General features: G+C 39.9%; 1 protein-coding gene across 1 annotated transcript; it reads right to left on the bottom strand.

The window, feature by feature from the left end:
* Nucleotides 1–9,494: 9,494 nt before the first annotated feature.
* Nucleotides 9,495–9,919, bottom strand: LOC138382708 (small ribosomal subunit protein eS24-like). The gene has a single exon (XM_069467255.1). The coding sequence runs from the start codon at nucleotides 9,905–9,907 to the stop codon at nucleotides 9,503–9,505; it is 405 nt and encodes a 134-aa protein (XP_069323356.1). The 5' UTR covers nucleotides 9,908–9,919; the 3' UTR covers nucleotides 9,495–9,502.
* Nucleotides 9,920–27,438: the final 17,519 nt, after the last annotated feature.

Below are 27,438 nucleotides of genomic sequence, written 5' to 3'. Positions count from 1 at the left end.
GTAGAATCAGAATTCAATGACTTGGATTCAGTTTTCTAAATCAATTATTAATTTGTTTGGGAATACAAAATAGATTCCCCCCGCCAAATATCCATTTGACAAAAGAAGATATAATAAATCATCCTTATTCTGAGTTTAACTCAACAGCTTTCAGCTCCTTCCTTTTCTGTGAGAGGTTTATATAATAGGTAAGTCTACCCGACTATCTCATCTCCATCTGGAACCAGGTCAATGGTCTCATAGATGGTTGGTGGAATCCATCTGGAATCAGACATTTCAGAATCAAACAATACTGTATTTGTATTCTTAAATGGTGAATTTTAAAAGGAGGAAGAGACTCCTTTAAAACAATTTAATAAAGATAATAGGGGAAAGTTGTAACCAATTTGCTAAATGAAATACATGTATCCAACTGATTAAGATATACAACTTCACTACCCTAAATCTTCAAGTCCTTTGTGTCTTGTTTTATCCCCCTGGATTACATGTTCTAATGTAGAGGCTATTAAAGCCATCGCAGTACTTGCATTAACTCTCTCCTTCTTGGTAGGTGCCTTAAGAGAACCTAGACTCCCTCTGAAAGAGGCACATTGTCGGTTGCTGCCATGCACCCAGGCATTCTTGCTACGATGAGTCAGAACCGGGCCCTGTCCTAGACAGGCCAAGACGAATGGGAAAATCGGTTCTGTCTACTGTGTATTTGCCTGTGCTGTTTCCTCTGCCTGGAACATTCCTCCTCCACTTCTTTATCTGGTTAATTCCCACCATTATTCACATCCTTAAAACACTCAGCTCAGATATTATAGCCCCACAGAAAAGCTTTCCTGATGCCCCGGCATGGGTGAGGAACTTTCCACCGTCTTGCACAAACTTCTGTCTTGTTCCTAGCAGACAGTAATTTGCCTGTCTCCTTGCACTGACGAGACTGAGCAACTTGAGGTCAGCTCTGCAGCCTGGCTACCTAGCATTTAGGTATCTGATGCATGACATGTGCTAAATATAGGGTAATTACATTAACGATGATGGAAAAACCTGGTGATCTTTACAAGCAAGAGGACTTTTTCTGAACAGCTGTGCCATCACTACAAGAAGCCCAGCTATGTACTGTACTGCAAAGCATTATCTTAAAATGGCATAATAAGCCAAACCTCATGAAATCCCTTTTTTTCCCTTCCTAGGCACTAAATTGTTTTTCAAGTTACATAAAAGAAAATAACTAAGTTAAACGGTGAGAAATTAAAATAAAATATCACTGTTATCTCCGAGGGGTAACCATGGAGCTCTAGCAACATTAGTCCAAAGAGCCTAACAGACAACAGCCAGGCTGGAGTCGTCTTTCCACAGCAGCACGGATCGACTCCCTTACAAAACCATGGGGGAGAAAGATTAATTCCTCCATGTCAGAAGTAATTTATAGAATACTGTTTAAAATGATAAAGTCATTACAAGGTCTCTGGTTGTTATGGAGCAACACTACATATTAATTAAAGTTAGGCAAGTGGTTTTGGTTAGTGCTGGGGGATTAACTGCTATGATAGTGCAGACTGCGGTTTAGGGTTACCTGAGAATCAAGCGTGTGGGCTTTCCTTGGACCAGGTTACATGTCAACCTTATGTTCCTCCAGGATGCAGAGACGGAAGACTTCAGTAAGAATGTGTCAAAATGGTCCCTACAGAGGGAAAACTTTCCAGATTCTTTTCTCTGCTTTACCTCGCCTTCTGATGATCTTTGAGATGCTCCTTCAAGTGTGTTTGCCACTAAGCCCTCGCACACACGTGCAGCCTCATCTCCCTCCCGGGGTCCACTTGCTTTCTCCCACGCCTGTTAGACCTGAAACCAGTGAGGCCATAACCGTTAGGGTAAAAATGGCCCAGAAAATTTAACATGTGCTCCTGAGCGGGACTAATTAGTATTTTGATAGATGAAGTCTTAATCCAAGAAAACAAATTGCTGATTTTCAAAGTTTCAGGCATCCACATGCAAGCAGTGGGAGGGGTTTTTGGGCTTTGCCCATGGCAGCTGTCTTCTCCACCTACTTAGATGGCTGACATCTTAGATTTTAGATTCTATTAAAAAAAAAAAAAAAAGTCTCTTCTTTCTTCCATAAAAATTTGCCTAGGGTTGTGGCCCCTTAAAAAAATCACAATCACATGTAATGCTTTTGAGAAAAACCACAATTATGAAAACCTCAGGGTAATCTTTCATCCAAATACTTCCCATTATCTGAAAATTTCAAGAATTAATATGGTTACAACCTCCCACTCCCCAGATCAGGGGAGAGGTAAAGGAATTTTGAATCTAACAGTCTTCCCTCAGCTAAAATCATTCTGGGAAACAAAAATCAGCATCTGATCAAGTTTAGACAAGACTTTTTTTGGTGGTTGTTTAAGATCGCTGCAGTGGTTTCATATTAGGCTTCTTTGCCCCTTTCCAAATTGTTTGTAATCACCCCTCCCTCCCCAGGGGTTTTGGAATGAATCATCAACTTTTCTACACTATTAAATTAGGCTACAGCCTGGAACCAAACATTTGTTCTTACAAGCATTTCTTTCATGTCATCAGCAGTAATGGAAACCAGAAATTCAGTAGGCAGGCCTTATCTCCAACAAAGCAGAGGCAGGACGTCCAGGCCCACACTTCTGCTGTCGTGTACCATTTAAACAAATTTAAAATCATTTTTAAGGGTGGCAGAATTAATGCTAAAATAGGAGAGGCCAATTTAAATGTATGTGAAAATTCATAATTCATTTTAATTCAGAAGTGATATATGTCATTTACATTGAGTAAAAAGCTAAAAACAACTTCTTCCTCTGAATCTCAGTCTTGTGTCCAATGCCTTTAAAGGACATCTGCACATTAAAATAAACAGCGTTTTCAAAGTCCAGCTTCAAGAAATTAAAGATGCTTTTGGTCCACTTTTAATTTTGGGGAGCAGCCATTGTTCAATATATTATAAAAATACATAATCATAATAAGGGCTACCATTTAGTGACATGTAATTATGAAAATAAAACTTTTATCAGAAGATAGAAATGAGATGTAGAAGCACCTAGCATCTGTCACGAATTCATTCATCCATCCAACAAACAGCGCCCTCACTCTGCCACGGTGCTAGGGACTGGGGATGTAGCAGTGAAACAAACCAAAACCTCAGTCATGCGGTGCTTTTCCTGCAGGGAGGATGGGGTGAGACAGATTATAAACAAAACATATCGCTAAATATACAGTAAATTACATGGTGAAATGCTATAGGGAGAATGGAGCCAGAGAGGGGACTACAGAGTTGGGGAGGGAGTTACAATTTTAAATAAGGTGATCAGGGAAGGTGGGTTTTGAGCAAGGCAATGGAGGAGATGTGACTTTGAAGGAGAAGGGGACTTGGGCAGAGGGAACCACAAGAGCAAAGGCCTGAGGCAGGAGTACCTGGCATGGTTAAGGGAGGGACTTCAGAGTCTAATGTGCAGAATGAGTAAGGGGAGGGTGTTAGAGATGAAGTCAAGGTTAAGGTGAAGCAGGGGTGAGCAGGTTATGTAAGGCCTTGTAGAGCATTGTGAAGACTTTAGCTGTTACTTTGAATGAGGTGGGAAGATTCTGAACAGAAAAGTGACATGATCTGACTTAAGCCTTTAAAAGATTATTTTGGCTGCTGTGTTTCAAATAGATTTAAGAAAAGCAGGGATGGAAGTAGGTAGATACTAGTAACTCCAGAAATACTTGTCTATCATAAATTGCATTTTTACATAAAGTTTTTTTTTTTTTTTTACTTATTCTACCTTTTTAAAAATTTATTTATTTTCTTACTCTCCATGTATTTGGGATTGGATATTATTCAAATTTGAAAGCAATACAATTCCATTTTTTTAACATATAGAATAAGTTTCAGACTTTTCGGCATCAAGTCAAACTGGTCTTTCATTTGACTTTTCTTTTTCTTTTCCTTATGTTTAGCAAAGGCTTGAAAACAGTTTATTCTTCCTGGGCAGAAACAACTGCAAATGGACAGGGGTAGACTGGAGCAGGCGTAACACTAACAGCGAAGGTTGTGAGCGTTCTGCCCTTAGCCCAGTGCTAACGGTCCAGCAATTGAATTAGCTCATTTAATCTTCACAATGACTTGCTGGGGTTGTTACTATTATTCCCACTTTAACAGATGAAGAGGAGAGAAGTCAAATGACCACTTGAGGTTACACAGCTGGTCCACGGCCAGGCATGGATTGCAACAACGGCCATGAGCTCAGGACCTGTGCAGGCAACTGTCACATTATGTGACTTTTACCTCCCAACCCTCCACAGAAAGGCCCTCCTGAGCCAGTGAGGAGAAACGGACGACCTTAGAGAGTACGCTGTAAAGCGAGTCTGGTCCACAAGGTTTTATTGTGGTCTGTATCTGAAGGAAGGATGTGTTAACAGAAGGCACTGGAATGAAAAGACAAAGAGTAGAGACCACACAATAGCATATATCAGGGTTAACCCGGCACCATGCAGGGAATCGAAGCTGTGTTTGTTGCCAGGAGTATCCTGATCACCCACTGTAAGTATACGCTATTGCAGAATGAAATGCACATTAGGTTTTTTCTGCACAGTGAATAAAACATCCCTCTAATCCCCCCTGTGCTGGTTAATGAACAAATGGCATTTCTGTTTATAAATCAGCCTTTTGTGAGTTTGGTTTGCTTGAATCAGCACCTCCCCCTCCCCTACAACCTCCCCACCTCCTCCTACCCCACTTTTCCTCCCCTGTCTGCCTCCACTGCTCAGAGCTTTATTTCCCCCGCTCCCCCCGGCCCCCGGGCTGGACTATGGTGACTCTACTAAAGCTACCCGCCTGCTTTACACACCACGGTTCCAACTGGCTGTTCTGAGTTGTTTACAGCATAATACAAATTTATTTGGGGAAAGGCTTTTAAGTTATTTTTGTGCCATGATTTTGATTTATTTAGGCTTCTCCCATCTAATTGAAGAGGCTTAGTACATTTTGGTACAGAAATTTGATTTGTCATTTTGTGCTCTCAATCTGTTGCATCTCAGGAATGTGTGGCTCCTATCTTATTTGCCATCTGACGCAGGGGAAGCTTAGGTGGTGGACATTTATATTTTATGCAGTTAATGTGGCATGGAGTCTAGATTTATCTCGGGCTGTAACTGGGTGAGAAAATGCATTTGGAGTTTTAATAACTGGTAACTGACAATATTGGCAAAGTACCAAAGAGTTTTTTCAGCTGCTTCTCTCCCTTTTGTGAGCTGACTCCCAGACTTCCTATTGGGTCTTAGCTTCCCATTGGACCCCTTACTGGCACATTATTTTTCTCACATACATATTTGATATATTTTTGTATATATTGTATTGCATATATTTTGTATATCTATCTTTCCGTGTGCATGTGCATATTGTATTGGTATTGACTTCTTTTATTTTTTTAAAAAACCTCCCTTCTAACAGAATACAATAGTTGCTTACAGGGAGAAGAATGTGGTGGCTAAGGAATAGGTGTGAAAGGAGATTTTATTCCACTGTATATACAACTTTCTACCTTTTGGAATTTGTACAGTATTTGTGAACTATCTATTCAAGTTCATTAATTGATTTACTTCCAAAATAAAACTATTTCAGATTGAAAAAATTAATTCCCTCCTTATGTAGGGTCAAAAGTATCATATCATTTATGAAGTACTTACTTTAAAAAAAAACAGAATAATAAACTGCTTTAGATAAATATTGTTTCAGGAAAACATTCCTCAAAAATACTTGTTAAAAGAGCTCTCCTTCCAATATTAAGCCATATTAAAATAGAAATTATAACAATATTATTCTTAAAATATAATTTCAAAGAGGTTTTACAGTAATGCCATGTTTCCTCAGATTGGATCAGGAGTAGCAAAATACAGTAGCAGATACTGAAAGACATTTATTACTAAATAAGCACAAAGTGCCAACTTAGGGATGGCAAAACTCTAGAAGCCTTCCACTGAAGTGAAAAAAAGATTAAAAAGTGCTGTGATCAACATTTTTTAATATCTGAGAAGACAAAATAATAAATAGTGTCAAAGAAAAAGCAAAATTATCATTATTTGTACCTGATTATTATCTACTCGAAAAAATAGAAGAAACCATTAAAATTATTACACCTAATGTTAGGTGGGTAGTTACAAAATGTTTAGAAGTCAATAGGTTATGTGCTGGGACAACTGGGTATCTACATGTGAAAGAATGAAGTTGGATCCCTACCTCATACCACACACAAAATTAACTGAAAATGGATCATGGTTCTAAAAAGTAAGAGCTAAAACTACAAAACTCTTAGAAGAAAACATAGGGATAAATTTCCATAACCTTGGGTTAGGCAGTTGTTTCTTAGATATGACACCAAAAGCAGAAATGACAAAAATAGTTAAATTGGACTTCATCAAAATTAAAAATTTTTGTGCTTTAAAATACACCATCATGAAAATGAAAAGACAACACACAGAATGGGAGAAAATATTTGCAAATCATATATATGATAATAGACTTGTATTCAGAATATATGAAGAACTCTTGCAACTCAGTAGTAAAAAGACAAATAACCTAATTTAAAAATAGCCAAAGGAATTGACTAAACATTTCTCTAAAGATCTAGAAATGGCCAAAAGCACATGAAAAGATGCTTGTTATGGTCTGAACATTTGTGTCCCCACAAAATTCATATGTTGAAACTTAATCCCCGTGGGGATGAGTGGTGGGGCATCTGGAGAAGGCATCTAGGGCCTTCATGAATGGGATTAGCACTTCAGGGAGCCCTTTTGCCCTTCTTCCCTGTGAGGACACCCCGAGAAGGCGGTGTCTGTGAAGAACAAGCACTTACCAGACACCAAATTTACTAGAACCTTGGTCTCAGACTTCTCAGCTTCTAGAACTGTAATTATAAATTAACCAGTTTAAGATATTTTGTTAAAGCAGCCCAAACAAACTAAGACAATGCTTGTTCTATCTTGACTCCAACTAGGTGTACTATGATTCAGTGCTGGCACTAACCATGGAATTAGCACAGACCCCACCAACAAAAGGGCGAGGTCCTAAGACCACACTTACTTTAGTCACCAGCCACACTTCAGGACTCCACAGGCACCTGCATGTCTTCCCAACTGTCTACAAATTCAGAGGTTTCTATGACCCCCTTAGATTAGATAATTCACTAGAATGACTCACAGAATGCGGGAAAGAGCTATATTTATGATTACGGTCTTGTTATAAAGAATACAGACCAGGAACAGCTAATGAAGAGACACGCAGGGTGAGGGCAAGGGGAATGGGGAGTGACTGGTAATGGGCATGGGGTTTCTTTTTGGGGTGATGAAAATGTTCTAAAAGTAGATAGCGGTGATGGTTGAACAACCTTGTGAATATACTGAAAACCGGTGAAATGTACAATTAAAATGGATGAATTTTATAGTATGTGAATTATATGTCAAAGCTTCATTTAAAAACACGTCAACAGGCTAAGTAAAAGTTAGAAAGTCTAGTGAAAAAAATAGCAACATTAAAAAGGAACTGAATGTGAACTCAGCTAGGCCGGTGTGAAGAATCTACAAATCCTGATCAGGGGTCTTAAAGACATAAATAAATGGAAGGATAAACTATGTTTCTGGATATTTTAATATTGTAAAAAGTAAGTTCATCCTAAATTCATATATAAATTTATGGTATCCCAGTAAAAATCCAAAAGGATTTTGGGGGGTAGAGGAGGAGGGGAAATATTCCAAAATTAATATAAAAATATATGGAAGAATAAGTATGTAAGAATAATGGACATTTCGGAAAAAAAGTAGAGTTAAACATTAGGAATAATATGCTTTTTTTAAAAATGTAAAGAGGAAGTAAGGGTCCTATCAGATATCAAAATGCATTGTAAAATGATACTAATTAAAAGTGTAGTACAGGTATAGGACTCATAGACAGAACAAGTGATCAGAATAAAAAGTCCAGAAGCTGATTTAAAGTTATTGAAGAATTTAGTATATGTTAAAGATAGCATTTCAATTGAGGAAAGGATGGATTATTTTGTAAATATTGGAATAATATCCTAAACAATAGAAAAAAAATAGAGTCCCACCTCAGAGTATAATGAAAAATTTAGTAGATGAAAAATTTAAATGTCAAAAAATGTTTAAATGAATCCATAAATCACTAAGAGAAAATATAGTTTCTCTTAGATTATTTATATAATCTTGGGTACAGAATGTCTTTTTTTAAAGCAATGCAACATAGGTAGAATTATAAAGAAAAAAATTTTATACATTTGACTACTTAAAAAACTTTATGCCCAGAAAATTTAATTTAAAAATAAGACAAACTGGGGAAAAACTAGTTAGAATATATGTATTTCTATATCTAGAATACACATATATATGATAAATATGTAGGTCAGGCTCTTAAAACTCAATAAGAGAAATATTAGAATTCAATATTTTATGTTCAGAGGACATGAACAGGCAGTTCACAAAAGAAGCAATATACATGACCAATAAGCATTTCTTTAAAAAATTCAGGCTCACTAGAAATCAAAGCAATGCAACTAAAAACAAGATTCTGCTTTTCATCTATTAGATTAGCAAATATGAAAAAGAATGATATACTCAGGGTGACAAGGGTGTGGGGAAAGGCATTCTCAACCACTGCTGGTGGGAATATAAATGGAAACTATTTAACAATAAGTATTTCTAAAAATCTTAAATACATACATACTCTTTGATTTAGAAATCCCACTTCTAACAATTTGTTCTAGGAAAATAACCAGGTATTTGTACAAAGACTTATTGTGAGGATGTCCATGGGTGCATTGTTTATAAAAGTAAAAATAAAAGGGAATAATATAAATGTTTAATTGTGGATATTGATTAAATAAGTTATGACATATCTACACTATAAAATATTATGCATCTATTAAATAATATTTTAATGGTGTATTTATTAACATGGACAATATTTATTACATATTGGTAAGTTAAGTCATAAAATGGCATGAATATGTTTTGTAAGAATTATAAATTCTATACACGTTATTTTGACAAAAGTCTGGAAGTAAATAAACCACCATCGTATGGGTTTATGGATTATGGATTATTTTTCTTTTTCATTTATCTCATCTTCAATTTTCCTCAGTTATGTAATAAAAATGACTTTTAACAAAGAAGGACAAAATTTTATTTTCATTAGTTAATTAAATTAATTAATTTTTTATTTTAGAAAACTCCAGTTCTGCTTGGAATACAATGGACAAAATTTTAAACTAGAAAAGGGAATAAATGAAGAAATAAGCATTAAAAAATATGAGAATCCTGAAGACAGATCGTCTTTGTGACAAAGTCTCTGAATATAAGGTGCTATGGAAAAAAAACACTGGACTTTGCCAAACACCGAACTATAGCTACCTAAGTATTTTTTTTTTTTGAAAGTTTTTGAGTTTATTAATCCTCTTGTGAAAAAATCCACACAATGGCTGCAGGTGACGTCATTGCATAATCTTTACTCCTTCCGCTTTTTGCCAGCACCAACACTGGCTTTTGCAGTCCCCCTGACTTTCTTCATTTTGTTCTTGTATTTTTTTTTCCACTTCCTGCTTGATGTCTTTTTCTTCTCGTACAGCCTATGCCTTGCAAGGCTATGTTTGCGTTCATTTTTCTTTGCGTAATCCAAGGAATCGTAAATCATGTCAAAGCCAGTTGTCTTGCCATCACCAAAGTGAGTTCTGAATCCAAATACAAAGATGACATCGGCTGTGGTCTTGTACATTTTGGCTAGTTTTCCCCCAATTTCTGCCTTTGGTACTGTTGCCTTCCCAGGGTGAAGGACACGAGTGACCATTTGTTTCTTCTGAAGTAGTCGGTTGGTCATGAACTTCCTGGTCGGGATGGTAATTGTGTCGTTCATGATGGCGGCCAACCCCCAAGCAGCCAGGGAGGAAGAGAGCACGACCTAAGTGTTGAAAGGAGAAAGGCCGAACATTGTTTGTGAACTCCTACCTCCACAGCACTATTTAAAAAATCTTACTAAGGGTCTTAAAAGATCTCAAAAAGTGAAGACTAAATAAATTACAATGATGGAAACAAATTAGCAGAAAGGATCTACGATCTGGGAATTGTTAGGTGTATGACAAATCAACTCAGCATCAAAGGCCTTTATTTTAGATGCAGCCACACAATGCCTGCTAGAGAAATCTTAAGGAATGCTGCTGAAGTGGCTATTTTATTTTATTATTTACTTTTCATTTCTTCCAAGAATATCCCACCCAAAATTGGACTTCCTGTTGTTATACATCTTTAAGAAACAAAAATAAATTCTAGCACAATGAGACCAAAACTTGGTGATTTCTTACTGTAACGAATTCAGAGATCAGTTATAATGAGCAGAGAGACTACTCACTGTCATAGCCAAAAACATGTGGTGCCAAACAGATCTAAGGGACATTTTTTCTCTTCCACGAATGTATGTGTGATAGGTGGGAAGTGCAGGAAGAAGCCTTGAAAGTGTACAGTACTTTGGGCATTATCCACCGTGTTTGCTTTTTACACTGTGTCTCAACCTACTCGAAATGTAGAGAAATCAGTATCATTTGGTTATTACTTGAATATGTTATTAATAAGGTCTACTAGTGTCTTAGGTGGGTTCCCCAGGAAACAGACTGTGAGACAGAGTTGCATGCAGAGTGTCTGTTGAGGAACATCATTCGTAAGGGCATGAAGGACCAGGACAGAGGCAGAATTTGGCCTCAGCTGACCTTGTGGGGAGCTCAGGAGGTGGGAGGGCTCATTTGAGTAGTCTTGGATTGAGGCCAGGGGCTGAGTCTTTGTACTCCCAGGCCCCATGGAGAGGGGATCTTGGGGGAGACTGCTTCCTTCAATAAAAGCAAGTTCTTGGAAGGTGCAGTTGTAACCTGTCATTGGCCAACACTCCACACACCTGAGAGTATGAAGCTCTTCAACCTGAAGGGGATTCTGGTGGGTGCTTTGCTATGGATTAAATGTTTGTGTCTCCCTGAAATTCACATGTTGAAACCCTAATTCTCAATGTGATAGTATTTGGAGGTGGGCCTTCGAAAGGTAATTAGGTTTAGATGAGGTTTGAGGGTGGAGCCCCAATGCCCTTATAAAAAGAGGAAGTGACACAAGATCTCTCTCTCTGCGTGTATGCACCAAGGAAAGGCCATGTGTGGACATAACCAGGAAGAGGGCTGTTACCAGAATCGAACCATGCTGGCACCCTGATCTCAAACTTCCAGCCTCCAGAATCACGAGAAATAAATGTTTGTCGTTTAAGCCACCCAGTCTATGATAATTTGTTATAGCAGCCTGAGCTAAGACACTGGGTGTCACCTCAAACAATACAGCCAGTAAGACCCTGCTTATGTTAACTTGGGGACATTTCCAAAGTCTGTCCTACTCAGAATAAATGCCCAAGAGCAAAATTAGTAATTGAAGGCAGAATTCTTAAGAGAGCAGTTTTCCACTTTTACCAACTAACATTTATTTAACTTCTAGAGCATTAAAGTAATAAAAATTATTACTCTCCACCTCCTGCCATTACCAATCCAGAAAATATAGAAAGTTATTCTGTTAATAAAGATGGGAACTCATTGTCCAAGAAAACATATTTACATTGTATCTATTTCCCTGTGTTTCTGCCCCTGCAGGATTCTGTCCTTGTCTAAATTTGTGCTGCCATAACAAAATACCATAGACTGGTAATTTACAAAGCACAGAAATTTATTTTGCATAGTCCCAGAAGCTGGGAAGTCCAAGATCAAGGTGCCAGCAGGTTCCGTATCTGGTGAGGGCTGCTCTCTGCTTCCAAAATGGCACCTTGTTGCTGCTTTTTCCAGAGAGGAGGAGTGCTGCGTCCTCCCATGGCAGAAGACAGAGGCAAGAGGGCCAAAGGCTGCACGAAGCCTCTTTTACAAGGGCCTTAATCTCGTTCATGAGGAAGGAGCCTTCGAGGCCTAATCACCTTTTAAAGGCACCACCTGTTAATACCTTCATACTAGCCATTAACTTTTAACACCTGAATTTTGGAGAGGACACAGTCAAACTATAGTGATTCTTTTGGACTTTGTTCAGGATATAGAAAAGGCCACTTAGAGAAGGCCATTTACATTTCATAGTAAATAATGAAAAAGTTTTGATTCAAACTTTTTTTGAGACAGGATTTCACTCGGTCACCTAGTTGTGCAGTAGCCCTATCATACATAGCTCACTGCAGCCTCGCACTCCTGGGCTCAAGCAACCCTCCTTCCTTAGCCTTCTAAGTAGCTGGGACTACAGGTACATACAACCACATCAGGCTAATTTTAAATTTTTTTTTTTTTTTTTGTAGAGACAAGGTCTCACTATGTTGCACAGGCTGATCTTGAACTCCTGGCCTTAAGGAATCCTTCTGCCTTGGCCTCCTGAAGTGCTAGGATTACAGGTGTGAGCCCCAGCTTCTACTCTTATGTCCCTACAGCCTCCTCTCCATAGAGCTGCCAGAGTGATTTTTAATAATGTTTTTCTATTAGGTTCTACATTTACATGGTTCAAAATGTAATGCCCTATAAAAAGATACTGTCAGAGAAGTCTTGCACCCATTCCTGCATTCTCTATTCCAACTCCCTAACAATAATCACTTCCATCTGTGCGTGTGTGTGTGTGTGTGTGTGTGTGTTTGTATAAATCCTTCTAGGGTTTTTAAGGCAAATACAAGCATATTTAAGTATATTTTCTCCCACCTCATATGTAGCCTACCACATACACTGTTTTATATCTTGCTTTTTTTTCAATTACCAATATGTCCTAAAGCTCTTTCCATATGTATCAGTATATAGAGATCTTCCTTATTTGTTTTTACAGCTGCGTATCATACCATTGTTTATTTATTTCACTAGGCCCCTTTCCCTGAACATTGCAATCAGGTCCATTTTTTGCTCTTACAAATAATGCAACAATGAATAACCTCGTACACGTGGAGATGTATCTGTGGGATAGAATCGTAGAAATATGACTGCAAGATCATCTATTTTAGTGTCTCTGCCAGTTACAAAATGAAAATTTTAGAGATAAATCTGATTGTCACTCCCCCTGTTTAAAGGTCTCCCAAAACTCCCCATCGCAATCAGAATGAAGACCATGAGTGAGACTCACCAGGCTTCCCTAATCTGGCCCTGTCTACCTCTTCCATGTCACCTGTGTTTTTCCCCTTTCACTATGGACTAAGCACATTGGCTCGCTTTCATCAATCTTGTAAATCCTGTACCTTTTGCAAGATGTGCAATTGCACTTTGTAGTTGCTTTGCAGTGTATTTGTGCTGCATTGTCAATGTATATAAAAATCCAGTTTTCAGCTAAAGACCTGACAAGTTACAATTGGAAAGGAGGAAGAGAAACTAATGCTTAATGGAGATGACTATTGGAGTGGGTTTGATAAGCAGTCATTTGATAAGTAAACATTTCTGGGTTACGATGATTTTTAGTCTACTACACAACTTCAAACTTCAGGGATTCAGATAATGAATGCTGAGATAATACGGACTTGCTATCATTCTGTAGCACTGTGACCATGAATCCCAGACACATAAAGGCAAAATTCTAACCTTATGTAGAAATATAACATGGTCAGGGAAAGAACACTGGGCTGGATATTACAAGTCTCAGGTCCTATTGCAGAATCTGCCACTAAGTAAGCTGTAAGGGCTTAGGCAAGCCATCTGGCCTTTCCCTGCCTCATTTTATTTGTTTGAAAAGGAAGAAAATGAAATTCACCATGATTCTCAACCTTTTCACTCCCCAAGGATTACTTTTATTCCTCCCCCCATTTTCACATGTTGAGAAATTTTATCTACTAAAATATGTTCATTAGTAATTTGTCCATGTTATTATGTTCATTGTTCATTACTAACATATTCATGTTCCTTGTTAATTTACCAAGGATATATAAAATTTCCAATTATGCTTAGCATGAAATAACCAATTGATGATTGAGTTGAGTTGATGTGATATCATTCTAAGCAAAGAAACCGTGTTTTAATTTGCCTGGGTGGTTTTACCTTAGAATTCCTAAGAATTAAGAGGCTGCACCTCAGTTAACTATAAGTTTTTTTTTACAAGTCTGAGAGTCAATGTTATTTATATTTATAATTATGTTTAATCCAGTAGCTTTTACAGATGGTGCCTGAGAGGGTCCTGGCTACTCAGCTAAGTGCCCCAGAAGCAGAAATGGGTGTGAAAAAGGAGGAGTTTTAGGGCCCCCAAACCTGTATCACCCAGAGGAGCCCCACTTCCTTCTATTCTATGTGTTGGGGTCTGCATAAGATTTTCTTGAAAAAAGGGTTTCAACTACTAAAAATAATTTGAAAAATATGACTTAATTAAATTTGATTATATAGATGAGGATAATGAGGTCCAGAAAAGTTAAATGAAACTGGCCCAAGGTTACAGGACTAATTAATGGCAAAATATTCATTTGGTCATCAACAAATATTTAGTGAACACCATGGAAATAAAAATTGTAAATGTAAAGCTTTGATTCAGTGTTGGTTTAAGAATAATCTGTGGGTCACCTTGGTATTGGATCAGAAGCATTAGGATGAAAGAGTCTTGTTTTCATAAACTGATGGAGAACTGAGATTATTGTGTGTTACTATTGTTCAATAAGACAAGGAGGAGAGGGCGGGGGAAATATTTTCATTCAGGTAAGCAGAAGAGCAATGCATACAGCACCTTGTTAGGAGACAGGCCAGGTTGGGTAAAGGTCTTGTTTCAGTTTAAATCTATGGTGGCTCTGTCTCTGATTGTCACACTATTGCTCCATCAGTGTCCACAGGATAGGAGCCAGGAGCCCCAACTGCCCAAGATTATTAACTTTAAGGTTTTTGTTTCATTTTCCAAATTAAGCATGTGATTAGCACTAAGCTTGGAAAAACCTGTGGCTGTGGAAAATGTATAATTTAATCTATAAAATATATTTGTAAAAGCCAATTTGTATTTATTCAACTTAAGCTGTTAATAAGCTCACTGACATTACAATAACTTACTCATGACTGTGTTTTGGGTATGTTCTCTTGTTAGTCTGAAAGCTACAGATCCTCTGATTCTAGCTTTTCCCTTACAGACTATTTGAATAAAAGGGCATCTTTAGCAGATTCAAATCCAAATACAACACAAAACTTCTTTCTTTCTCAGCACCAGTTAAGAGCCAGCCCTCCTTCTAGGCATGGAGGATGCAGCAATGAGCATGCTGGAAAAAGTTTCCTGCTTCTGTGGATGAGAATTAGGTCTCTTGATTTCTGGTCCAGTGCTATTTCCATTACACTATGCAAAGCTGAAGATGCGTTTTACTGTTTTGCAAGTAGCTGTCATTACAGCGCAGGCTTACATCTCCTCCGCATTACTTATTCATTTATTCAACAAATATTTATTGAGAAGCTTCTACTACCAGACTCTATACTAAGCGCTGGGCATCTTGATATGAATTAACTCTCCAGGTACTCAGAGACTTATGGGAACATAGACATGTACACAAATTTTAAACGAGCGTAGTAAGTACAACCATGGGAGAAGAACAAGGTACAGACATAATACACAACAGCGACTGATTAACTCCCTCTGGCATGATAATCACACCTGGGTCTGAAAGGTTAATAGAGGTTTCCCAGGCAAACGAAGGGTAGTGGGAGTGGGAATGGCATACAGGAAGGTACCGAGGCAAGAGAGAACATGCACATTGTGAGAAACATACGTTGTTTGGATATTGAAGGAACAGAAAGTACAAAGTGGATGGGAGGCAGAAAAGTGATGGAATTTCTAATAGCCTCTGTCTTCTCTGTGAGATAAGACAGACAGTATTTGTTGAGAATGAAGGGGACAAAAGCTGGGTAGGAAATGTGAAGGGGGGTTAAGAGAATAGCTGAATTTTTTGTAAAATAGAAAGGATTTGGAAAAACCTAAAGGCCCATCAATAGGAAACTGGCTTAACAAATTACAACGGATACCACGCAGCCAGGAAAAAAAGATATGTACTGATATATACTGATATGAAAAGATCTACACGGTAGAAATTGTTTAGTGAGGAAAACCAAGATGGAGAACTGTGCATACCAAGCTCCCTTCTGTGTAAAAGGCAGTAGGAGAAAATGTATTTCCTAAAAGAAGATTTATTCTAGAAGAATGCAGAAGGAAGTCATAGCATTGGTGCCCGTGAGTAGAGAAGGAGGATGTCTGGGGAGCAAGTGTTAGGGTGATTTTACACTGGACACTTATAAATTTTGAACCCAGGACTATATTATTTATTTAAAAATGAATTAAAAATAAAATCCCTAAAATCATTTTAGTCCAATAAAAAGGACTAATTTATGAGGGCAATGGAAAATAAAACAACTGAATTTTTTGCCTCGTGGCTCTGTTCCTCTAGACCCTTGTGCTTAAGGTTAACTTGGGGGCCAGGCACGGTGGCTCACACCTGTAACCCCAGCACTTTGAGAAGCTGAAGCAGGAGGATTGCTTGAGCCCAGGAGTTCAAGACCCGCCTGGTCAACATAGTGAGATCTCATCGATACAAAAAATTAAAAAATTAGCCAGGCGTGGTGCTGTGTGCTTGTAGTCCTACCTGCTCAGGAGGGTAAGGTGGGAGGATTGCTTGAACCCAAGATTTTGAGGCCGCAGTAAGCTATGATGGTGCCATTGCACTACAGCCTGGGTGACAGAGCGAGACCCTGTCTCTTAAGAAAAAAAAAAAAAAAGACTAGGGAAGAATGAAGGAAATATTTCTTTTCATTTAGGTGTCCCTATTTGGGAAAGGTGACTTGACTGAATCATGAAGATCAGAGCTAGAAAGGTATCTACACAGACATTTAACTGAGGCTGCTGGTTGGCCTCTCACAGCCAGGGTTTTCTCAGCGTACTAGCAATGTTGCTTTGCTTACACCAAAACAGCACCTCAAACAGGATTCCAATTACTTTATTGAGCATGTCGGTGTAAAATCCTGTTGGTACAAAGTGAATTAATACCAAACTCTGCCCTTTAGGAGCCAGGAAGTATAAGGGACACTAATTATTACTTGACACATTAACAAATAAAAAACAAGATTGACGTGTGTGTGAACTGTTGAATCAAATTCATTATCTTATACCTTTTTTTATCTCTAACCAAATACAAAAAGAAATACCCTGGGTATTTAACAACGAGCCCATGAAGTACCGGCCGTGTGCGAGGGACGTTGGGCAATGGCGACACAAGGACGACTGAACCGCAGTCCTAGGGTCTGGGACAATACAGAGAAGGAGACACAAAGAGAAAATGAGAATAAAATGTGATCCCTCAGAGAGGCATGAACAGAATTCTGTGGGAACCCAGGAGAGGAAGGAGGGAACGCTACCTGGGAGGAGTTAGAAAGGGCTTTATGGAGGAGGAAAGATGTAAACTGAGTCTTAAACGAGGAGTTGGAGTTGAAGGAGGATGATCGGGACATTCCGGGCAAAGAGGACCTAGTGTGCAAAAACAACAAAGCCCAAATGACCAAGCAGCTCCATCTGACTCCAGCATCAGGTGCCTTCCGGGGAGTGGTAAGAACCAAGGCTGGAAAGGCAGGTTGGGCTGTGAAGGACCCAAGGGCCAGGCTAACAAGTTCAGACTCTGCCATGTCGGCAGAACACCGTGTTCTCAGTCAACATCCTGAGAGGTCGGTACCTTTGCCATCACCGTCCAGCCCCTTCTCAAGCCGGTGTCCTTCTCTCAGCTTCCATATTCTTGTTAGCGGCAGAACCGTGATGTGGAAGGCAGGTTTGCAAACTTGACGTTACCTTCCCCATCCTTCCTTTTTATTCTTCTTCCACATCTAATTAGTTCTCAAAGTCTGTGCCTCTTCTGTTACAAATGCTCTTTCTTTTTTCTTAGATCAACCTTTTAGTAAGCATGTACTGTGGCAGGTTCACGGCTACGGGCTTTATATACACTGTCTTATTCAATCCTCAGAACAACCCTGTGAGGTTGGTTGTGTTCTAGTCAGGGTTCCTGACAACAAACAGCAGGTAACTTATGCAGAAAATAAATTTTTTTAGAAGTGTATCGGGCAACTCATAGCATCCCTAGGAAAGCAGAGGACTAGGCTCAGGTGGAAGCCAAGGGCAGAAGCAGAGGACAGAGTCAAGATCCTACCTCAGTTACAGTTTCTCAGGACCGTTCCGCCATGCCTCTGGACTCTCATGTCCACCATAGCAGCCTGGAAAATTCTCAGACTGACCACAGTGCCTTTGCATCACTACCCCTAAGTACAGAGAGATGGGTGAGCATCAACTGGTCCTGCTTAGGGCATGTGCCTATGTCCTAGCTGCTAGAGGCAGGCAGAGAAATAGCTTCCCCTTTGTGGCTTCCCACTTACATTGGGATTCACTCAAACTAGGAAGGATTTTCAGATACCGGACAGCAAAAATGACAAATGTCCACTAGTGTATTATTATTTCCTGCATTTTGTGGATGAGGGAATGGACTTAGAGCAGGTAGGTTAGTTACCCAAGTAACACAGCTAGTCAGTGGTGGAGCCAGGATTGGAGCCCAAGTCAGTTTGTCTGCAAAGCCCACGCTGTTATGCAATCGGCTGCATTGCCTGCTCTAAACCATTCCAGCTATATTTCACAGCCCACGCACTAGTCCGGGCTCCCAACACCTCGTTTGCATTACTGCCTCCTACCTGGTCTCCCTGCTTTGCTCCCCCATCTACCCAGTTGCTAAGATAATATTTTTGGAGTGCCATCTACATCATATCAGCCTCTTGTTCAAACACCTGTGACTCACCCCTTCAAGAGCCTGCTCTGACTAATATCATTCCACACTGATCACTCCCTCAGTGATCAGTCAAATAGCGTGGCTGCCGTGCCATCACAGATGTATCATTTATACTATACTATCTTATGCTTATTAATAGTCTCTAGCTATTACATTTATAGGTGACTTCACTGAGGTCCCTGAGCCTGTCTTTTGTGCCTTCGTGACTCTAATGACAGATACTAGCATCTAACGCAGTGCATGTCTTCTCATCTTTGAATCCCAGGACCCTCCAGAATATTGGCTTTACTCTCACCCATGCTATTACTTGAAGAGCACTTCTCATTTACGAATTCATTACCAGCTTCCCTGAAATTGCTCAATTGCTTTCTGTGTTTCTCCGCCATGTAGACCATGCCCTACCAAGAATAAATGTGTTTAAAATTTGTTGATAATGATAATAATTTTATTGCATCTTTTGTAAATGTTTAATTCTTTACTTCGCCCTTAGAGATTGTAAGTTGAGGAAAGGTAAAAGTGTTATGTTTTTCTTTTTCTTTTTCTTTTTCTTTTTTTTTTTGAGACAGAGTCCCACTCTATTGCCTGGGCTAGAGTGCCGTGGCATCAAGCTCACAGCAACCCCAAACTCCTGGGCTTAAGCAATCCTCCTGCCTCAGCCTCCCGAGTAGCTGGGACTACAGGCATGTGCCACCATGCCTGGCTAATTTGTTTTCTATATATATTTTTAGCTGTCCAGATCATTTCTTTCTATTTTTAGTAGAGATGGGGTCTCGCTCTTGCTCAGGCTGGTCTCGGACTCCTGACCTCGAGCAATCCTCCTGCCTCGGCCTCCTAGAGTGCTAGGATTACAGGTGTGAGCCACCTCGCCCAGCCAAAAGTGTTATGTTTTTCTCAGAGCTGTGAGGCGAGAGAGAATATTATTGAGGGCATGCTCCCCACTTTCTGATTAGGAATAATAAAGGTAACATAAGCATAGAACATAACATGCAATTAGGTAGTCTGGCTGGCTAGGCTACCAGCTTGAGGTTCCTACAGGGAAGCCTCTTGCCTAATTCCTGTCTTCATAGAGCAGAGGGTATCATTAGTGACTAATAATGCCCTGCACCCTCAAAGAACCTTAAATCCCCTAAATCCAGACCAAGAGGGTCAAGACCAAAGAGACACAGCCGTCTCACTTCCCATCTGTCTATGTCCCAGTCTCCAGTTACTCCTTTTGGGGACCTCTTTCCAGAGAAGGTCACACCTACACACACAGCATACAACTGGATGTGTTCAATGCCTCCAGTAGAATTAATAAAACCCAGAACTTATTCAAGGGATACTCATACTCTGGTCATTTCATAGGTGCCAAGAATCAAGAGAAATAAGATAGGATTTCTGTCCTCAAGGAGTTACCTTTCTACAAATCTGTTAAACAAATTGATCAAGTAGGCATGGTGGCTCGTAACTGTAATCCCAGCTACTCAGGAGGCTGAGGTGGGAGTATCGCTTGAGCCCAGGAGTTCATGTTGTGGTGAGTTATGATCATGCCATTGTACTCCAGCCTGGGTGACAGAGCAAGACCCCATCTCTAAAAAACAAACAAACAAAGAATTGATGAACAATGGGAAAAGATAATAATTCTAACCCTAATCCTGTACTGAGCATAAGACCGGTACACGGAAGGGAGTGATCTACTCTGTTTGGGGTGACAGATCCCAAAAGGCTTTACAGAGGATGAGGTGCTTGAACTGGGGTTGAGAGAAGAATAAGAGTTTTCTAGACAGATAAAATGGGAAAGAACATTCCAGGAAGAGGGCAGAGCAGTGTACCATAGAATAAAAGAATTGTAAGTAGTTTGGATTTTGAAGATGCTTATTCAGTATTCATTCTCTCCTCCTTTCCAAATTTCCCAGCCATGGAGTTGAGTATAATTGACCTCATGCTCAGCTCCAGGAATGGGCTCTGATTGGCTTTGGCCTTGACACAGTTGGTTCTCGAAGAGGCGTGTCCTCCAGGCCTAGCAAAGTAGCCATGGCATCCCTCAGGGCTAGTAGTTCAGGACTGGATATGTTCAGCGGGAAAGCAGCCTAGGCCTTCACAGCTATTGGATGTGGAAGAAGCAGCGTAAACCTGAGAGCTGCTGGTTTCCATTTAGTTACGCCGAGGGAAGCCAACCAGAGGATAAGCGAATTGCACAGAAATGAACCTGACGACTTGACCATACTCTGATTAAGTGGCTGCTGGTTTTCCCTTCATTGTTTGAAAGATCAAATGAATGATTTGCAACTAAAATCACTGACTTTAGGATTTGAGGGAATAGAAGGTGGGAAATGGGATTGTAGAAGGAGGCATGGGCTAGATGATGCCTGTAGGCTCTGTTCTAGAGACTCGAAAAGCTCTTGGAGGTTTTAGGCCAAGTTAGGACTGTGAGTTTTAGAAAGATTACTCTAGCAGCAGTGGAAAGGACGGCTTGGAGGGAGTAAGACCAGGGAGGAACCTAAGCCACATCCCATTTCCCCATCATTTCATTCAAGGGTGCTGGTTCTAGTTCCTTCTCACAGCAACCTCAAAAGGGAATCATCTTTTTAAAAATACTTAATTAATGAACATATGATATAGGTTATAAATTTTTTAGAATTGTATACCCTGGAAGGAAAGATGTATGTTCTAGAAGCCCATAGAATTTTTCCAGGATTTAATGTAGGAGATCAAAGTTTGGATTATACTAATTGGACTATCAACAATATTTTGACCTGTTTCTGTTTCTCCTTAGGACTTTCAATTTGTTCCATACTCTGTCTGAGCTCTTTTATTTATCTGTGAATGCAGTCTTTTTTTTTTTTTTTTTTTTTCCTTACTGTCTTAGAGGGTTTTTTTGTTTTTTGCTTTTTTTCCCCTAGAGACAGAACGACAGTTTAAGAAAAAGAATAACATTAATTCCTTTGGCACAAAAGCCCTTTTCCCTTGGTGTCTGCTACTCTTGAGGGAAATTAACCTGATCCTAACCAATTTTACTCAAGAGGAGGCATCTTTCTTAACAAACATTTGTCCTGGTCTCTGTGGCCTCCAGTATTAACTGCCAAGTAAATTCTATTGATAGGAGAAACATGGGCACGTGACTCCTCTCTGCTCTATTTTACTGAAAACTGTTCTGCAGAGATATTAAGAGTCAATCAGTCTTTCTACTCACTACTTACTTACTCCCTTTTTATGCCTTGTGCTGTGCCTGACACTTGGGGCAGTACAGCAAGGGAGGAAAGGTGGGTCTATGCTTAAAAAGGGCTTATAATATGGAGTATGAAGATGGGAGGTGATTTTCCTTAAAACCATGTCCATGAGGCCTGAGCATACACAACAACAGCTGGTTCATCTGTAGAATGGCTATATTGTGTTAACCCTTGATGCTTATGAAAAGTTTTTAAAAGTATCATCAGATATATCCAAAGAGTTTCAGATGCCATTCTGCCAGGACTCCAGTGACAACATTAGAATTTTGGTCATTAACCACTGACCTTCAATCAAGGTCCTCGAGTATAAAGATGATCTCATTCTTTGTGGACAGAGTCGCATATCTTCCTCATGTGTATAATTTTAGGTGGAAAATTAAACCAAGGGCAGGTGCTTGTTGAAAAATACATTATCCCCAAAAGTTGTCACAAAATACAAATTGTCCATTCCTTAGTAAAGCAGCTATGGTTACATATGACAGTTTGGGACTGACTCTGCCTAAGTGAATAAATCATTTTGCCTAAATGGCAATATATCTCATTCTCCCCCCATTTCACTATTTTTTTTTTTTTTTTGGGCACTCTTCATTATCCACAGGTCCTATTTAATTGCTTCACACATTCTAGTAAACATTATTTGATGCGGAAGACTGACAGCAGATCTGATGACGTAATTATGCTCTAGGACCTCAGCAGAAACCTGGCCTTTACTTTTAAACCAAATGCTTGTCACACCAACTCCTCTCCTCCACTTGCTCATTGCGCCCTAGGGCCAGTGGCCCTCTAATGATAAACTCAAGCTGTGAGCCACTTTGAGCTCCACCCTTGACTTCACAAGAGAGTTAATCACATACAGCACCCAGCCCACTCCCTGGCGCGTAGCAGGCACTGAACTAATATTTTCTGGAAGAATGAATGAATGAATGAAGATAATGTCCCTGGGATTGTGAGTCTGTCTGATTCTCCTTGAGCTAACCGAGGACTCTAATAGATTTAAGACCCTTGCACGGCAAACAGAGGGAGAGTTGAGGTTTTCATTCGTGGTTTCAGTTAGCAAACATCTTTTGAGAAGCTCCATGTTCTAGGAATAACAGACCCACTTCCTCTTAACCAAATGTGTGTGGGATTCCCCTGCTCTCCATCTTCCAACGAACAGACCTCAGCAGCTACAGTCCTGGCCTCCCTTCAGCCCAGCTCAGGGCTAGTGTATGGGTGGGTCTGTGGTGGTATGGAAGTTATTAGTAAAGAGAAAGCAAAGAAGGAACAGAAACATCAACTCATTGCCTTCCCTCTTTTTTTCACTATTTTACCCTAAGCAAAACGTACTTACACCATTTGGCTAAGGTTGGTTCCCACTCCCACTTCATACTACCCTGCTTTCCTAGTTCCTCTGAAGAAAATTCCAGGAGAGTTGGTTTTCCCCTGAAATTTAGATAAACCTAACCCTCATTTACTGCTAGTGGGAATGCACAATAATACAGTGACTTTGGAAGACAGTTTGGCAGTTTCTTACAAAACTAAAGACAGTCTTACCTGAGATCCAGCAATTATATGCCTTGATATTTACCCAAATGAGTTGAAAACTTATGTCAACATGAGAACACGTACACAAATGTTTATAGCTGCTTTATTCATAGATGCCAAAACTTGGAAGCAACTAAAATGTCCTTCAGTAGGTGAATGGATAAATGAACTGTGGTACATCAGACAGTGGAATATTACACAGCACTAGAAAGAAATGAGCTATCAAGCCACAAAACAAAAATAGAGAAATCTTAAATGCATGACTAAGTGAGAGAAGCTAGTCTGAAAAGGGTACAAAACACATGATTTCAAGTATATGACGTTCTGGGAAAGGCAAATTTGTGGAGAATATAAAAAAAAAAATTAGTGGTCGCCAGAGGTTGGTGGAAGAGAGGGATGAATAGGTGGAACACAGAAGATTTTCAAGGCAGTGAAACTATTCTGTATGAGACTACAATGGTGGACACATGTCATTACATATTTGTCAAAACCCATAGAATGCACAATACCAAGGGGGACCCTAACGTAAACTATGAACTTTGGATGATAATGATGTACCAGCCTAGATTCATTGATTTTAAAAAATGCACCACTCTGGTGGGGTGTTGATAGTGTGCATGCAAGTGGGGAAGGGAACATATGGGAACTCTACTTTCTGCTCAATACTTCTGTGAACTTAAAACTGCTCTAGAAAATAAAGTCCATTAAGAAAAATAGGCCGGGCGCGGTGGCTCACGCCTGTAATCCTAGCACTCTGGGAGGCCGAGGTGGGCGGATCCTTTGAGCTCAGGAGTTCGAGACCAGCCTGAGCAAGAGCGAGACCCCGTCTCTACTAAAAATAGAAAGAAATTATATGGACAACTAAAAACATATATAGAAAAAATTAGCCGGGCATGGTGGCGCATGCCTGTAGTCCCAGCTACTCGGGAGGCTGAGGCAGGAGGATCCCTTGAGCCCAGGAGTTTGAGGTTGCTGTGAGCTAGGCTGATGCCACGGCACTCACTCTAGCCCGGGCAACAGAGCGAGACTCTGACTCAAAAAAAAAAAAAAAAAAGAAAAGAAAAATAGATAGAAGAATCTTACTTTAGCCCCTAGTAGTGTACATGAAAACCTATTGTTAGCACACACTTGCCTGGGTTGGAGAGGGGTAGGGAGGACGGGGGAAGTGAAGACGAAGACTTAGGGGACAAGCCTTGCAATAACTTTTTTGCTGGCTTCCAGCACAGGTGGGGAGGGGAAAAGCCACAGGCTGTGTTCTGTCACTCAGTGGGCCACAGAAAAGAGACACTGGTCTGGCCAGAAACACTAGCTGCCGATAGTGGAAAAGCAAGCAGGCTGGCCAGTCCCTCTAACTGGGAAAGAAAAGGAAACGAGAGACGTTCCCCGCCCTTCCACTGCATTCCGAGGTCGATGGTTCCCAGATTAGACAAGGCATGAGGGCCAACTGCATTCGAATCACCTGGAAATACCTGATAAAAATTCATATTCTCAGGACAAGCTTCCAGAAAACCAGAGGAGAAGTTCTAAGGATCTGCATTTTCAGAGCGTTCCCAGGCATTCTGGTATGCAGCCAGGCGTCAGAACCACAAAACCTTGTGGCCGAGGGACCCGTGTACCTGCTGCCGGGAGGGGAATGAGGAAAGGAGGAGGAAGACACAATGGAAGCATGTTTGTGATGTTCCTGGCTATAACTAAAAGATATTCTTCTGGAGAAGCATTATTCATCACGGTAGTTAAATGTCAAGGGACCATGGGTTTCATGCCACAAGGATTTTGTGAGCATGCGCGGGACCCACCAATGCATAATTGAATAAGCGAGGAAATTCACTTGAGTGAGTTCTAAACAGCTGACTTACAAATGAGGGTAGAAGTTATCTTTAGTTCCCTAGTCTCAGATTTTTGACCTTGGAAAAGTTGGAGCTGCTGCTGCAAGATGGTCTGGCCTTGCTCTTGGGTCCCAGGTGATTATGAGATTCCTCCCTCATTCTGAGACAAAGTTGTTGCCTCTTCCCGTTTTCTTCTCTCCATCTGTCCTCCTCGTGGTTCCGCCCTTACGATTCTTTCTCATCCTTCCCTTCTTCCTTTAAAGTAGCTGCTTGCCAACACGGGGTTATTCCTTCAAATGAACGATCTTATTCAAGCTTCACAACAACTCTGTAAGATTGGTGCTGTGATTACCACCATGTTACAGATGAAGAAGGGCGGGAGCTGCAATAGATTAAGTAATTTGCTACAGGACACCCTGCTAAGTGGCACTACTCCTACCTTGTTCCTAGTCCTGACACCTAAGGTCCTACCGAGGTCTCCTGCCCAGAACACCAGTCCCTCCAGTCTTAGGGCCCTGCATTGCTTTCCTTAGCTGTCCCTATAGACTTGAACGTTGCCCTTGAACCCCATCCTGGAGGTTGGTGCACAGCTGCCTGTTGGCAGATGTCCCTGCTGTTGGCTAACTGCCTCTCTGGGTCTCAGAACACAGTCTGCACCTAGATTCCTCTTGCTGTGTGTGGGTTACATCTTGTGAAGTCAGGAGCCCCAGATACGTGTCCAGCCTTCTATTGCTGGTCTAGGGTGCTGAGAATGTGCCAGAAAAATGCATGCTGTTTACTACTTGAAAGGACTTTTGACTCTGCAGTGAGCCTTCTTTTCCCAGTCTCATACTGTTCCCTACTTGGCCTTCCAAAGGTGAGGAGTTGATCAAAAAGAAGTTATCTTAGTCCAATTATTCGGAGTTATCCCTTTAGTTCTTCCCGTTCCTAAAAGCTCCAACCACCAGTAGAGCCGCAGTCCCCCTTTCAATTTCCCAGACTAGAGGTGTCCAAACTGGCCCATGTAACTCTGGTCTGTGAAAACTTGTCAAGTGCTACATAGACAAGCATCGTTTTAGGGGTATCCATTTCCAGATCCTCAACTTTTAAAGCTACTTTTCCCTAAAGCCAATTTGCCAGAGGATGTACCTGAATTTACATCAGACATTCTCCCATTTCATACCCTTTACCTGCCCCCAAACTCACTGTGTGCTTTGTCCTGGGTAAGAGAAAAAGACCTGGCAACAACAACAAAAAGGACTAAAATATTGATTTGCAGGAAACTTTGATGATTAAAAAGGCAGCTTAACCCATAGATATTTCTGGTGTTTCTTGTCTCATAAGTATGTCTGTTAGGGGAGGAAAAAACAAGGATATTTTGACTCCTTTTAGAAGGTTCTGAATTAAAATATAAGGTAAATAGAGTGGTGGGAGTATGGGCAGTTTTTATTTAATAACTTTGCCTTTTTCATCTGTTCTTAAATAATACATTGTTCTAGAAGAAGAGTACTGTGAGAGTGAAGATAAGTGACCTACAGTAAGAAAACTGAATGACCCAAACCCTTTTTCTCATGTGTTTAAAACTAAGCAGTTCGTTTTATTTGTTCTCGGTACTACTCATCCCTAGCGTAAGTCATTAACTAGAATGAAAAAGACCACAGAGAAGCCAAATCAGATAAAATTAGTGATGCTGATTCTTTTCTGTGCAATGGGAAGATTTTCAAGTACTACCAAGTTTTCAAAATACGTTGGAGAAAAACCTCACTGTTAAATTGATTTTTTTGTATTCAGTTAGTTATACAATAAGGTAGTTAGAACCTGTTTATCAAACCATGTGAAATATTTATTTTATCCATGGTCAATTGCCATCTTATTTTATTTTACAAAATGACTAATATTTTCTACTTCCTATTAATAAAAAATTAAATTATAATGCCAGTACCAGACAATCGCTTTAAAAGAGTATGTATCTTTCTCTTTCCTTCGATATATAAAAAATTTTTGATTATGATTGCTAACCAAACTAATCAAATCATGTATGATTTTTATAATTGATTTGCATTTATTTATTCTCAAAAGTTCAACACCAGAGTTCAACACACACACAATTTATTGA

This window comes from Eulemur rufifrons, chromosome 4 (assembly GCF_041146395.1).
Source record: "Eulemur rufifrons isolate Redbay chromosome 4, OSU_ERuf_1, whole genome shotgun sequence".
Taxonomy (NCBI): domain Eukaryota; kingdom Metazoa; phylum Chordata; class Mammalia; order Primates; family Lemuridae; genus Eulemur; species Eulemur rufifrons.
The sequence above is the reverse complement of the archived record's forward strand: the minus strand, read 5'-3'. Positions and strand labels throughout refer to the sequence as shown.